Source organism: Lepisma saccharinum, chromosome 8 (genome assembly GCF_977018435.1).
Source record: "Lepisma saccharinum chromosome 8, izLepSacc3.1, whole genome shotgun sequence".
In the NCBI taxonomy this organism is placed as follows: domain Eukaryota; kingdom Metazoa; phylum Arthropoda; class Insecta; order Zygentoma; family Lepismatidae; genus Lepisma; species Lepisma saccharinum.
The window spans coordinates 78,683,358-78,696,385 of record NC_139236.1 but is presented as its reverse complement, the minus strand read 5'-3'; the positions used below and the strand labels follow the sequence as shown (position 1 = coordinate 78,696,385).

Genomic DNA, 13,028 nt, shown 5'->3' with positions numbered 1-13,028 from the left:
ATGCAACTGCTACTTTCACCTAGTATGTCTGGTTTTGGTCTGCCCTCTGATGTTTAACCACTTTTACCAAGGTAACTTATTTGTGTGGGTTCCTGTGACTTTCGGAATGCACTCTTAATTATCTGGAAACTATAGGAAACTGTATTCCCAGTATGTAATAATACTATGAGAAAATATGTAAATTTAAACAATTAAGAAAGATATATATATATATTTGCAGAATATTTTATTATAAAAATACTATTTACACAAAGATAATACTGTGGATAAGACATCTTCAAAATTTGTTCAGACATTGAAATAAAATATCTCTAAGCTTATGCCTCAGAGTCTCTTCTCCTTCACAGAAAATGTGAGTCGCAGCATCTTCAACTGTCATCAGAGTACCCTCATTTTGCTGAAAGATAATAGTCATATTAATTTGTACATTTTTGCACATGAATGTACAAGCTAGGCTCGGAAAATTCTGTGTCATTGTAATTAAATAATCACACAAAAAATTAAACCAAGTTCTGTGGTGCAATGCTGCCAAGAGAGTTCAATTGCTGCTGTTTTCAGACTTTTCATGCTGCGGTCTGTAACTATTGCTTTCCAGTAGTTCCCCAATGTCCTTAAAATGTTCCAAAATTTTGGAGTTTCCACCAAGATAGAACCTTGGACCACTGGTACCAAAGGTGAGAGCTCTAACCACTAGACTACATACTAGCTCCATTATAATTTAATGAGAAATGGCAAACCTGGACATCTTTATAGCAATTGAGGTGAATCACTTAGGCTGGTTTTGAATAGGGACTAAGCAGTCAGGCCCGTACCCATAATATTAAAAAAGAGAGAGAGAGAGAGAGAGAGCACTCTGCATTCCGCAAATGAACAATGTTTTCAAATTTCCTCCATTTTCTTAAGCGAGCATCATTGAAAAGTCATGATAATTCTATGTTTAGAAAATAAAAGTAAAGTAAAGTGTTCCCCTGTGCTTAGCACCATGCCATGAAGGCGTATAGGGGGTGTGGGGGTAACGCCCCACACTTTCTTGATACGGTCGTGAGTGGGGGTGATGTGATCAGCATCACGCCCCTGACCGCCTTTACCCCCCAGGGTTTCCCCCAGGTACCCATGTTATTCGACGCTGGGTGGGCGCCGGGGCAGCTTCCAACGTTAGAAAATTTCCTGGATTTGAACCGGCTGGGGATCGAACCCGGGACCTCTAGCATGGTAGTCAGATGCGTTAACGACATTCTCATCTTCGCGATTAGCCGAAGTGGTAGAACTGTGAAGTAAAATAAACCAAATAAATCAATGCAAGCCACTCTATTCAGTCAGGAAATAAACAGACTTCAGTGTGTGGTTTTGATCCTTTTCTTTTAACCTTGAACATAAGCAGGTACGAGGATGATTTTATCAGGTTGCCATTACTGATGACTGTGCACTTCTCATTCTTATAAGTATGATCAAAATTTTAATGTTATCTTGAATATTTCTGGCTATTCGGCTGGCAGAATGAAGTGTATGGTAAAGTGTCACAACTCTGACGTGAAATCACCCTCAGAGCTTAAGTAAGAAATTTACACGAGTAAAGGTTTATAGGAGATACATGAATGTCTAAAAAACTTGATGAGTTTGTCACTCAATTAACATATCAGATGTGTTTTTGTATAATTTATATTAAGGTTTTTTCATCATTTGAAATTGGTCAAACCTTTTTGGAACACCCTATATGTTAAAAATCATATTTAACCGCATTAAATTATTACAGCTTTCAAGCATCAGATTTTGCAAGCGCAGCAATTTGAAGAAAAATAACCACAAAATCTTTAGCATTTTTGTTAAAATGTAAGAGGGTCATCCAGAAAATAAAGACCGTTTGGTTATACAAAATGAAAAACACAATATTTATTGGAAAAAACAATTCTGTTACATACTTGAAGCTTCCTTCACTTCTCTACATAATCACATCCTACATTTAAACATTTGTTGTATCTGGGTACGAGCTTCAGAATTCCCATATTATACTCTTCTGCCGCCAGTTCATTAAGCCAGGTGGTCACTGCATTCTCCAACTCCAACATGGGAATTCTTAAGCTCGTGCCCAGATACGACAAATGTTTAAATGTAGGAGGTGATTATGTAGAGAAGTGAAGGAAGCTTCAGGTATGTAACAGAATTGTTTTTTCCAATAAATATTGTGTTTTTCATCTTGTTTAACCAAACGGTCTTTATTTTCTGGATGACCCTCGTACATTGAATATATGAAAAAAAAATATTAACTTACCAAATGAATAATGTACCCAGTTGCACTCGGTTCTACTTTAGCATCTGTTATGCCTTCTTGCGTTACCTTTTGAATGAATTCATCAATGTCCAATGATCCCCAAGGATAACTTGGGGGCTTTTTCTTCAGGCTCTCATCTCCCTTTTTCTTCTTGTTCATGAAGGCTGTCTCTGCGTCAGACAGGCGCTAAGAGAGAGACAGAGAAAAGGTTGTTTATGCCATAAATGTCATAACTGATATTCATAAATATGTACATATATAGATGCAGTGCTTTTTCACTTTGTGGTACAGTAGGATACACAAATACTGCTGAGCAAATGATCCATGACTATTTTCATTAACTTTTTCTCTTACATCCTACATATTTTTAAGAAATTGATTTTTATGTATGCTAGTGTGGAAGTTGTCAGCAACTTGTCTGGTGTTTTGTTTCAATTCCTGAAAGCTCTAGTTGTGTAAAACACAGAGAAAAAACATTGTGATGGACAATTTGCTTGGTAATACTTATGCACCTCACTCTACACCATATTGGCACCCTTTATCATAATGAAGAATTAAAACTAAAATAGGAAAAAAATAGGTATTTTAGGTACTCTTCTGATTAAATTGGCATCATTACTATTTCTTACTTACGTGAAATTTAAAAGATTTCGTAATTCCGCGTTGCACAATTTAATGGTTCGATCCTATTAATTTCGAAGATCCACTGTCTTCATTCACAAAAGGGTATGGCGTTTGAAGCGGAGATGGTACCGCGTCAGACTGAATATATGTAATTCTACAAAATATTAGCAAATAATATGAAAGTATATGTTTTCAGTTCATAATTCAATTTTCAAATGCATACTTTAGTACAAAATTCAAAACTTATAATCAATAGCATTACCATACATGATTCAAGTAGGGACATATAGGATGGAAATGTTGGGAAGGTTTCAGTATGGAAAATGTTCAAGATTTCCAAACACTAGGAAAATCTTGAATTGAGTGTTCTCTTTGGTAGTTTTTGCAATTTCTGCAACGAAACAGCTTTTGATAATAAAATATGTAAAAATGTCCACAATTAATAATAATCAATGTGATGCATGTAATATATTAAAAATCTTGGTTGGTTTATCCTTACCTTCAAAACATATTTATTGTCCTTGACATGAAGAGATCCAGTAAGTGTTGATAAAGTAACTCCTGGTCTTACTTCAGTGGGAACAAGTGCCTTAGCTAATTCTGGATCCAATTCAATTTTCTCCTGATGCCGTCGTATGGGCAAATTGAGAACTTCAGCCCGTTTAAAAGGTATTGTTGTTTTCTCCTTAAAATAGACAATATGCAATGTATAATCGTACAGCAACAAAGGAGGTAAATGTAAAATATGTACTCAAAATATAGCAGAACAACAACATTAATATTTTTTGGTGAAGTATATTTCCTTTATCTGGGTCTTGACTGTTTCTGAACACTTTTACATGTTAACATTTGCATAGTGTTTGTTTCTTCTAATTTACAGTTGTTAAAGCAATTTAAATGCATATTCTGCAGTGAAAAATATCCGACCACACCACATTACTGAAATGTGGTCAAAACTGATGTCTTTCACTTCATCAATTCATCATGATCATGAACTTTTCAATGTAATCTGGCATATTACAATTTGATTTTAAAATAACTTCTTAATTTTTTCCAATTCTATGGGTACCTAATAAAATAGCAGAAGAAGGAAGAATATGACTGAGTACTATGAAAAATATTATCACATATTTTAATATACAGGGTGGGCCAAAAGTCAGGTGACAACATTGTCATAGGAAAGGCTGGTGTGTTGGCAACGTGTGATGTTTGAGGGGTGGGGCAAACCCAAGGACACATGTTACTACCCCAGGCGCCATCTTGAACGCAACGTAGGTTTCTTAAATGGAACCATAGGCATGTGGCATATCATTTCCAATTGTTTTTTCGTCAGGAGTTCAATGCCGCAAACCGTTTTGTCCTATCATGAACCTTTTCCTAATTATGGCCTGTCTTTCCCTCTTTGTGTCTCCTCACAACACATGCTCGAAATGACCACCCTCGTGCACAATGGTTTGTGGCACACGCCTTTTCCAGTCCCCATGCACAGCCAGCAATGTCTCCAGAACACACAGCAGCACAGGCATTCACAATCCGCTGCACCAGATGATGTAAATTCTGGATTTTCACGGCGTAAACCATGGCCTTGAGGTGGCCCCACAGGTAGAAGTCGAGAGGCGTGAGGTGCGGTGACCGTGGTGGCCATTCTACCGGTCCCCGAACTGCTGGTCCAGGTAGTCTCGTACACAACATCCGTAGTGAGGAGGGGCTCCATCCTGCTGGAAGAACGTTGGGTACGAACTGTCCTCCGACAAAACCGACGGAAAAATCTCGTCATCCAACAGTCGTTGGTAGTGGTCGGCGTTCAGCGTGCCGAAGATGAAAAATGGGCCAATGATCCTCGTGTCATAAATACCACACCATACCATAACCTTCTCGGAACCAACGATCCGCGGTGCATCAATCCAGTGAGGGTTGTTGTCACTCCAGTAACGGTGGTTTTGTTTGTTCACTTCTCCGTTTAGGTAAAAAAGTGCCTCATAGGAGAACAATGCCTGCAAGGGGAGATCCGGGTTGGTCTCCAGTTCCTCCGTCGCCCATTCGGCAAACTGTACACGACGGTCAGGATCGCCCTCTGTCAGATGCTGGTGCATCTGGATTTTGTATGGGTGCCACTTGTTAACGGCAAGTATCCTCCGTATGGACGTTCGGCTAACTCCAGATTCAAGAGCGATACGTCTGGTGCTACGTTGGGGGCTTTTTGAGAAGGATGCGAGGACAGCGACAGTGGTTGCCTCATCTGTTGACATTTTCGGGCGACCACTGCGTGCTTTATCGGCCACAGATCCCGTCTTTCGGAATCTGATGATGAGTTTGGCCACACCATTGTGGGAAATGGGCTCCCTATCGCGGTGTAATGCATTAAACTCTGCAGCCACCACACGAGAGCTCCGATTTCCACACATGAGGATGATCTCCAAACGTTCTTCAGTCGTCAGCACCATTATTCAGTCGGTGATACCGCAAAGATAAAACAGGCCATAATTAGGAAAAGGTTCACGATAGGACAAAACTGTTTGCGGCATTGAACTCCTGACGAAAAAACAATTGGAAATGATATGCCATATGCCTATGGTTCCATTTAAGAAACCTAAGTTGCGTTCAAGATGGCGCCCAGGGTGGTCACATGTGTCCTTCTGTTGTTTGCCCCTCCCGCCAAACATCATATGTAGCCAAGGTGGACCTCCAACACACGAGCCTTTCCTATGATAATGCTGTCACCTGACTTTTGGACCAAACTGTACTTACATATTTTTTCCATATTTCAATGAGGAATGCACTGACAGTATTTTTCAAAGAAAAAAGTGCATCATATGGTCCACAAAATACGGTATATTAGATGGAAAAAATTACTGAGATAACCAATATTCCTATATCAGCCAACAGCGATAGAGTACGGAGGGGAATCTATTTCATCCCTACTATTTCCGCACATGTATTCACATACAGAAACATTTGTGTTTTGTTACCTTTCAAGATTTCACATGTAATTTCTACCATGTTAACTTACGCATTCAATGACCAGGTCGACTCTATGTGCAGCACTTGTAGGAGGTTGAGTGTACTGCTCTGGAAGCACCAGCGACTGTGGTTTCAGGTCTCGAATGAGTTTGTTCGCCTGCGTGAAGTTGAGGCTTGTGTCTATCGGGCAGTGAATTGCTTTCATGGCAAGAGGCTGGAAAGGTGCTAGAGCCTCCAAGTATGGAAAATCTGGTTCTGAAAGAAATATGTCATTAGTCATAATTTCAAATTTCAAATTTTCTTTATTGAAAGGTGATGTTCAGCCTGTGGCTGCTCTTAATTAAGATACAGTCACGGACACTTCTGGGTTGTAACAATTCCATTCACTTTCAATACAATTGTTACAACCCAGAAGTGTCCATGACTGTACATACAGTTTTGCATAATGTGCACTTTAATTTCATTCGTTTCAAATAAACCTGTTACAACTTCTATGTATTTCTTATAGATAATAAAAATGCTTATAATTCAATGAATATTAATGACAATGGTTCTACATTAGAATACATACAATTTTAATTGGACATATCAGCTACAGTGGCATGTACAAAGAGGGGGGGGGGGGTTGGTGGGGGTCATAAAGCCCCATTGGTCCAGCATTACAAAAAAAAAAATAACATCAAAAGCAGGAAAGGTTTGCAAAATGATGTTTAACTACTAAAAAAAGTATATGTAACCCCCTACCCTTTTCAAAATCCTAGGTAAGCCACTGATATCCATTGGGTATTGCACTTTTAACTATATGACTTCTATCTACAAAAAATACATACAACTATTTACATTTAAATACCATTTCAAAGTTCTACAAATATTTATGTATATATCAAAGATGGCTATGATTACTGTTACAATCATGCAAAAGTTGTTGTTTAATGTTTACAATGTATACATTCAGTATTAACATAGGCAATTTTCAATAATGGACAATGTTGTAATAATTTTGGATGGCAATTTGTGGCTCCAAATCTTGCGGCTAGACAAGTGTGGCACACTATCGACTGATGCATATTCAAAAGTTACAATTAAAATTAGGAAAAATAATGACTTCACAAGAATTTTAATTCATCATAGAAATCCAATAAGGAGATTCACGAAATGGAAAACTTATTATTTTAGTTCTAAACTACTTCTATGAAACACACGCAAAATTCATTTCAGATTCTTGTAAAAAACTAACGAGATCTAGTAATTATATGGAATGAAAATAACTTACCAGTGAAAATAATAGTGTTAAGAGGGTTTGATCCCCACAATTCCACAAAATGAACAGAATCACCAAAGCGAAGACTTGGATGACCACAAAATACAACACATGGCTGAAAAGAAACATGTTTCGATTGTGATTAATATCGCCTACTGCAAAACTGACAACTTAAAAATGAAAAGAAACTGGTTTGATTTTCACTCCCCACAAACACACAACGAAATAGCAAACATAAAAATACATTAACACGTTGCAACCTATAGAAGCACTTGTACATGTATGTACCTTTACTTCTGTTTGCCATCAGATTCTGAGAATACATAATGCACATCCTTTACTTTCAACATTTAGTTTGGATTTCAAAGTTCAAGATATGTATGTTTGTAGGTTCACAGAGTTAATCCTCTTTGGTCCTCGTATCAGATTTGTATATTGGGGCAGAAAAAGTTAACAGTATGAGCTTAACGTATTGCTAGGAGCAAAGTGTTTGTCCCCCTTTCATATATTTTGGTGCATAAAGAAAACTAATATCTAGCTGAACGTGTAAATATAAACTTCAGAAAGCCGGACCCTGTGGCTGAGTGGTTAGCACATCGTGCTGCAACGCCAAGGGTCCCGGGTTCGAATCTCGCTCGGGCATGGTTGTTTGTGAATGTCCATTCATCAATTTCATCATTTCATCACTCATCTCCATGTTTGCAAATTAGCCAAGAGGCACAAAACGCAAAGTAAAATAAAATAAATCAACTCAAATCAAATAAACTTCAGAAATTACACGCTAGGTGGTACTTTTATAGTAATTTTTCTTATTTGGTACCTGTCAAATTTTCCAATAGATTGAATACGGAGTACAGTTAAACCTTGTTAATCTGGACTTCGCTTAATCCGGACAGGCTCCCCTGTACAACAATCCCCCTTCCGCTCTTTCACAATTTCACAGTGATAAAAATCTCCAATGCACAAACTGTCCTCATTAGGGAACTACTGGAGACACAAGTTTCACTCTTGCCTTTTTCCACCCCTTTCCCTCTCACATCCCTTTAAAAATTCAATCTTTTCCCATTACAATTTTCTATTCAATTCACAAATGTGGTTTGATAATGAATGTCATAATCTAATAGAAATAAGAAATCAGGCTAGACTTAGATGGTTAAATAACTCGGATGATACAAATCTAAGCAATTATAATAGAATAAAGCGAGAAGTTAACCGCACGTTTAGAAGTAAAAAAAGAGATTACTTGAAAAGCAAAATTGACGAAATTGAAACAAACAGCAAAAATAAAAATATCAGAGATTTATATAAAGGTGTAAATGAATTTAGAAAGGGGTGGCAACCTAAAGTAAACTTGATAAAAGATAAAGACGGTGATTTTCTAGCTGACCCAAGCGATATTCTAAATAGATGGAAGAACTACTTTAATGACCTTTTAAATGTCCATGTAGGAGATAAATCAGAAGTAAATGAAGTCCACACAGCAGAACCTTTAGTTCCAGAACCTAACTTGACGGAAGTTAAAGATGCTATTAAAAGGCTAAAGAATAACAAAGCACCTGGCATTGATTTAATACCAGCTGAGTTAATTAAATATGGTGGAAATTCATTAATATGTCAAATTCATAAATTAATTTGTTTAATATGGAATAAAGAAGAAATCCCTCAACAGTGGAAAGAATCCATAATTGTTCCTGTGTTTAAAAAAGGTGATAAAATGAACTGCAATAATTACCGTGGAATTTCTCTACTCTCAACAACATACAAAATATTGTCTAACATTATTTTAACAAGACTAACCCCATATGCTAATGAAATTATAGGTGATTATCAATGTGGATTTAAACGTAACAGATCAACTACAGATCAAATTTTTCACATCAGACAGACACTTGAAAAAAAGTGGGAATATAATCAAAATGTCCATCAGCTATTCATTGATTTCAAAAAAGCATATGATTCGGTCAAAAGAGATAAATTATATAATATATTAGTAGAGTTTGGAATACCTAAGAAGCTTGTTAGTATGATAAAAATATGCACCAGTGAAACAGAAAGTAAAATTCGTGTGGGTAATAATATGGCATTTTATAGGTTTGTCGCGTGTTACTCACAAATCCAGAATATAAAAAAGGAAAGTTAAAAATTTGTACTTACGTATGTGAGTATAGTGCTCTTATTGTAGAACGACGTTTCAGAGATTGACTATCTCTTTCCTCAGGTTCGTATAAAAACTAAGTACTTGGCATAGTACAGCGTCAAAAATGTAATATGAGGATTGTGGTTAAGGGTTGGTTAGGGTACATTTAAAATATTAAGTTTTTGCTATTAGAAGTACGTAAAAACCAAGCCGTTCCCTAATAAAACTTGTACAGTAGACCTATTCACAGGTAAAAAAGTTAAAAAAAGTTAAAAATCTAAAAAACCTGCATAAAACACAATGCAACCTGCAGGTTTGGCCTTTCCTACCCAACTGTGCTTATCCATCCACATGAAGGTCAATTCACAACGAATATTTCCCCTCCCCTTAATTTTCTCGTTTCCCCTTATTACATCACAAATCCAACGTGAATTCACGTTCCTCTCTTGCAGCTTGCATAACTTCCGGAGTGACGTGGAAACCGATATTGGGTTCAATCTTCCAGGCTTTATCCCATTTTTTGAGGAAATTGATCCACCCTTCTTCCAAATTTCCTTCGTCCCTATTAAGATTATTCTCCCCCCCCCTACAAATACTCGCTGTTTCATACACGTTTCTTCCTAATTTCCTCCCCTCTTTTCTGATTATCTCTTTTTTTGCGATTCCATGCCCACTTTCCAAAATGTGTTCTGAGAGACCCGTTTTGGGAACTTTTTCCCTTATGTCCTTTTCATGCTCGCTCCATCTTTTACCCATATTTCGGCCCGTCTGTCCTATGTACTCCTTCCCGCATTGGCATTCTATTCGATAAACCCCCTTCTGTTTTTCCGGTATTTCCCTAGTTGTCTTTCCTTTCTTATAATCTGTGAAGTATTTTTCTACATTCTTTGGTGCTTTCATCTCGCAAACGATTCCAAAATCTCTCGTTATTTTTCCGATTTTTTCCGATACGGATTGATGGTAAGGGATGCCAACGTACTTTACCCTCCTATTTTCGATTTTTTCCCCTTCCTTTTGATCCCCTTCTTTCCTAATAATTTTCCGTGCTCTCTCCGCTATCTTATCCATTTCTCTATTTGTGTATCCGTTTTTTAATCCTGTTTTTCTTATCCACCGAATTTCGTTGTCTTTTTCTTTTTCATTATTGCATAGTCTACCGGCCCTAATAAAAAAGTTAAGGAATACGTTTTTCTTTGTTATTTCGGGGTGCGCCGATTCCTTGTTAATATATAAGTTCCCCGATAGGGGTTTATGATGTACTCCTGTTCTAATCCTATTCCCTTCTTTCAAGATACTAAGATCCAGGAAATTGATTTTTCCATCGCTTAAGTTTTCCCTAGTGAAGTTTATTCTTTCATCTTGTTTTTCTAATTCTTCAAAAACCTTGTTCAGTGCTACCCCCTTTCCTATAATCAAGATATCATCAACGTATCTCCCATAATATTTAATACCCATTCCTGTTTTTTCCAAAGCTGCCTTCTCAATGAAGTGCATAAAAATGCTCGCTACTATACCCGAAATGGGGTTTCCCATCGCCAAGCCTTCTTTTTGTCTATAAATACTGTCATTGACATAGAAAAAATTATATTCCGTTACAAGGTTATACCATCGTACATATTCCCAAGCAGTTAGGATGTCTATTCCTTTTTCTAACAGCCACCTTAGTAAACAATCTCCCGCCCGCCCCCTCGGTACACTTGGGTATAAGTTAACAACATCAAAACTACTTATTGTATCCTCGTCATCAATTTCCAGATTTTCTATACATTCTTTAACTTCTACGGCATTCCTAACGCTATATTGGGTGTTCTCATTTACCTTCCTTATTCTTTTTACCAGCATTTTTGCTAGCCCATATCCTGGATGTTCGTATGTTGGTATAATAGGCCTAAGTGGTATGCCTTGTTTGTGTGTCTTAGGTATTCCAAAAGCAATTGGTATGTTGCCAACTTTAATTTCCTTAATAAGGATTTTCTTTTCGCTTGTGCCCAATGTAATGCTTGTCTCTACCCCTTTTTTGATCTCTCTTCTAATCTTATTAATAGGGTCTTTCTCTATTTTCTCAAAATCGTTACCTTTAAAGCTATCTTCTAATTTTTGGTGATATTCCTCTCTGTCCATGATAACCATCTTGTTTTCTTTATCGGACCTAATTAGAAATACGTTATTCGCCTTCACCCATTTTCTTACATTTTTTAAATCGCGTCTCAGGTTTTCGTTTACTTTCTCTTTCCGTGTTCTATCTCCCCCTTTCGTGTTCGTTTCCTTTTTAATTTCTTTTTGCAAGTGTTGTTCTACAATATTACGTATCCTTTGTCTAACCTCAGTTTTATCCTCCCTTTCGTCAATAGTTGTTACGATCTTTTCTGCTGCTATTATGAATTCCTCTTTTTCAAGTTTCTCTACCCCTATTGCAAATTTCTGCCCCTTGTTCATAATCCTAATCAACTCTTTAGGTGGTTCGTGGGTGGTTAAATTTAAAATGTTCTCATTATTTCCTCCCTCCTCTGTTTTTTGTTTCTTATTCTCTAGATTATCCTTCCTATTCAATTTTAATTTCATCAATTTCCTCTCTATAGTATTACTATCCCTAAATTTGGCTTTTTCCACAGCTCTAAAGTGTCTCTCTTCAATGCGGTTCCACGTCACTTCGTCTAGTTCCCCACTAACTTCCAACTTAATATTTTAAATGTACCCTAACCAACCCTTAACCACAATCCTCATATTACATTTTTGACGCTGTACTATGCCAAGTACTTAGTTTTTATACGAACCTGAGGAAAGAGATAGTCAGCAAAATATGTGCAAGGTAAGAACGATTAAACAGTTTCCTTCTAGACTCATCATTATCATTAGGAGAATTAAATGCTCTCTGTGTATTAAAAAAAACAAAACAGAATGCAATGTTTTAAATGTGGCTAGAAGTCAACAAGAGAACTTCCCATAGAAAAGGCAGTCAACCACTGATGAAATTCTGTTTCCAGCAGACTTTGTACTCTACTGTACTGTATAGTGTATTTACGCCTATGCCCTTTAAGTACACCATAATAAACATGTTTTGTTACTATAAACAGAGTTTTAATGGACTTTCTACTGTTCTTTTAGGTTATTTCAGTTAATCCAGACTTTCGTTAAACTGGTCAACTTATTCCCCCCCCCCCCATTAGTCCGGATTAACGAGGTTTTACAGCATTGAGTTTGACTTTTAAGTGCACTTTATGCACAGATTAGCTAATTGTGGCTGGACTCACAGTTTAAAAGTGGGATCCGAAGAGCTATGTGCCTTCACCAAGTATTGAACCTGAAACCCTTTGGTTACCGCTATACCATCAGAGGTGCCCTAAATTTCCAAAATTCAAATTTGAATTTTAAAAAAAAAATGAAAATGTAGTATATTCGGAAAAAAAATAGCAGCAACTGTTTAGTCTTAAGTGTTATGTAATTATTACCAATCTTATCCAGAACAAATCCTCGTTATTGCCCAACTACACGAGAGCACTATCAAATGGGTGTAATTTAATGTGATTCTTATTATTGACCGACCTTTATGCATATATCTTGTAAGACCTGTTACCATGGTAATTATGGACTGTGTTTTGTCTTTAGTTTTGGCTTTGAGTTTTTGTTGGTGTGGTATTATAACTGAACAAAATTGCAAATGTGGTAATGAAAACACACATGCCCAACATTTATTCTTTGAACGAATCATACTCTACAAAGGATTACAATGATTGAAAATTCCATTTCCTGTCAATCTCTTTCCTTTTTGCAGAATT

At 36.9% G+C, this 13,028-nt stretch overlaps 1 protein-coding gene across 1 annotated transcript in view; it reads right to left on the bottom strand.

Moving 5' to 3' along the window:
- Nucleotides 1-209: 209 nt before the first annotated feature.
- The window catches only part of IntS9 (integrator complex subunit 9), a 36,659-nt gene continuing 23,840 nt past the window's right edge, over nt 210-13,028 (bottom strand). The window contains exons 9-13 of the mRNA XM_083127606.1: nt 7,128-7,230; nt 5,904-6,109; nt 3,393-3,578; nt 2,270-2,455; nt 210-397 (exon numbers count right to left, since the gene is read on the bottom strand). Of these exons, the coding sequence (XP_082983732.1) occupies nt 278-397; nt 2,270-2,455; nt 3,393-3,578; nt 5,904-6,109; nt 7,128-7,230 (801 nt within the window). The 3' untranslated portion in view covers nt 210-277. The remainder of the gene's footprint in view (nt 398-2,269; nt 2,456-3,392; nt 3,579-5,903; nt 6,110-7,127; nt 7,231-13,028) is intronic.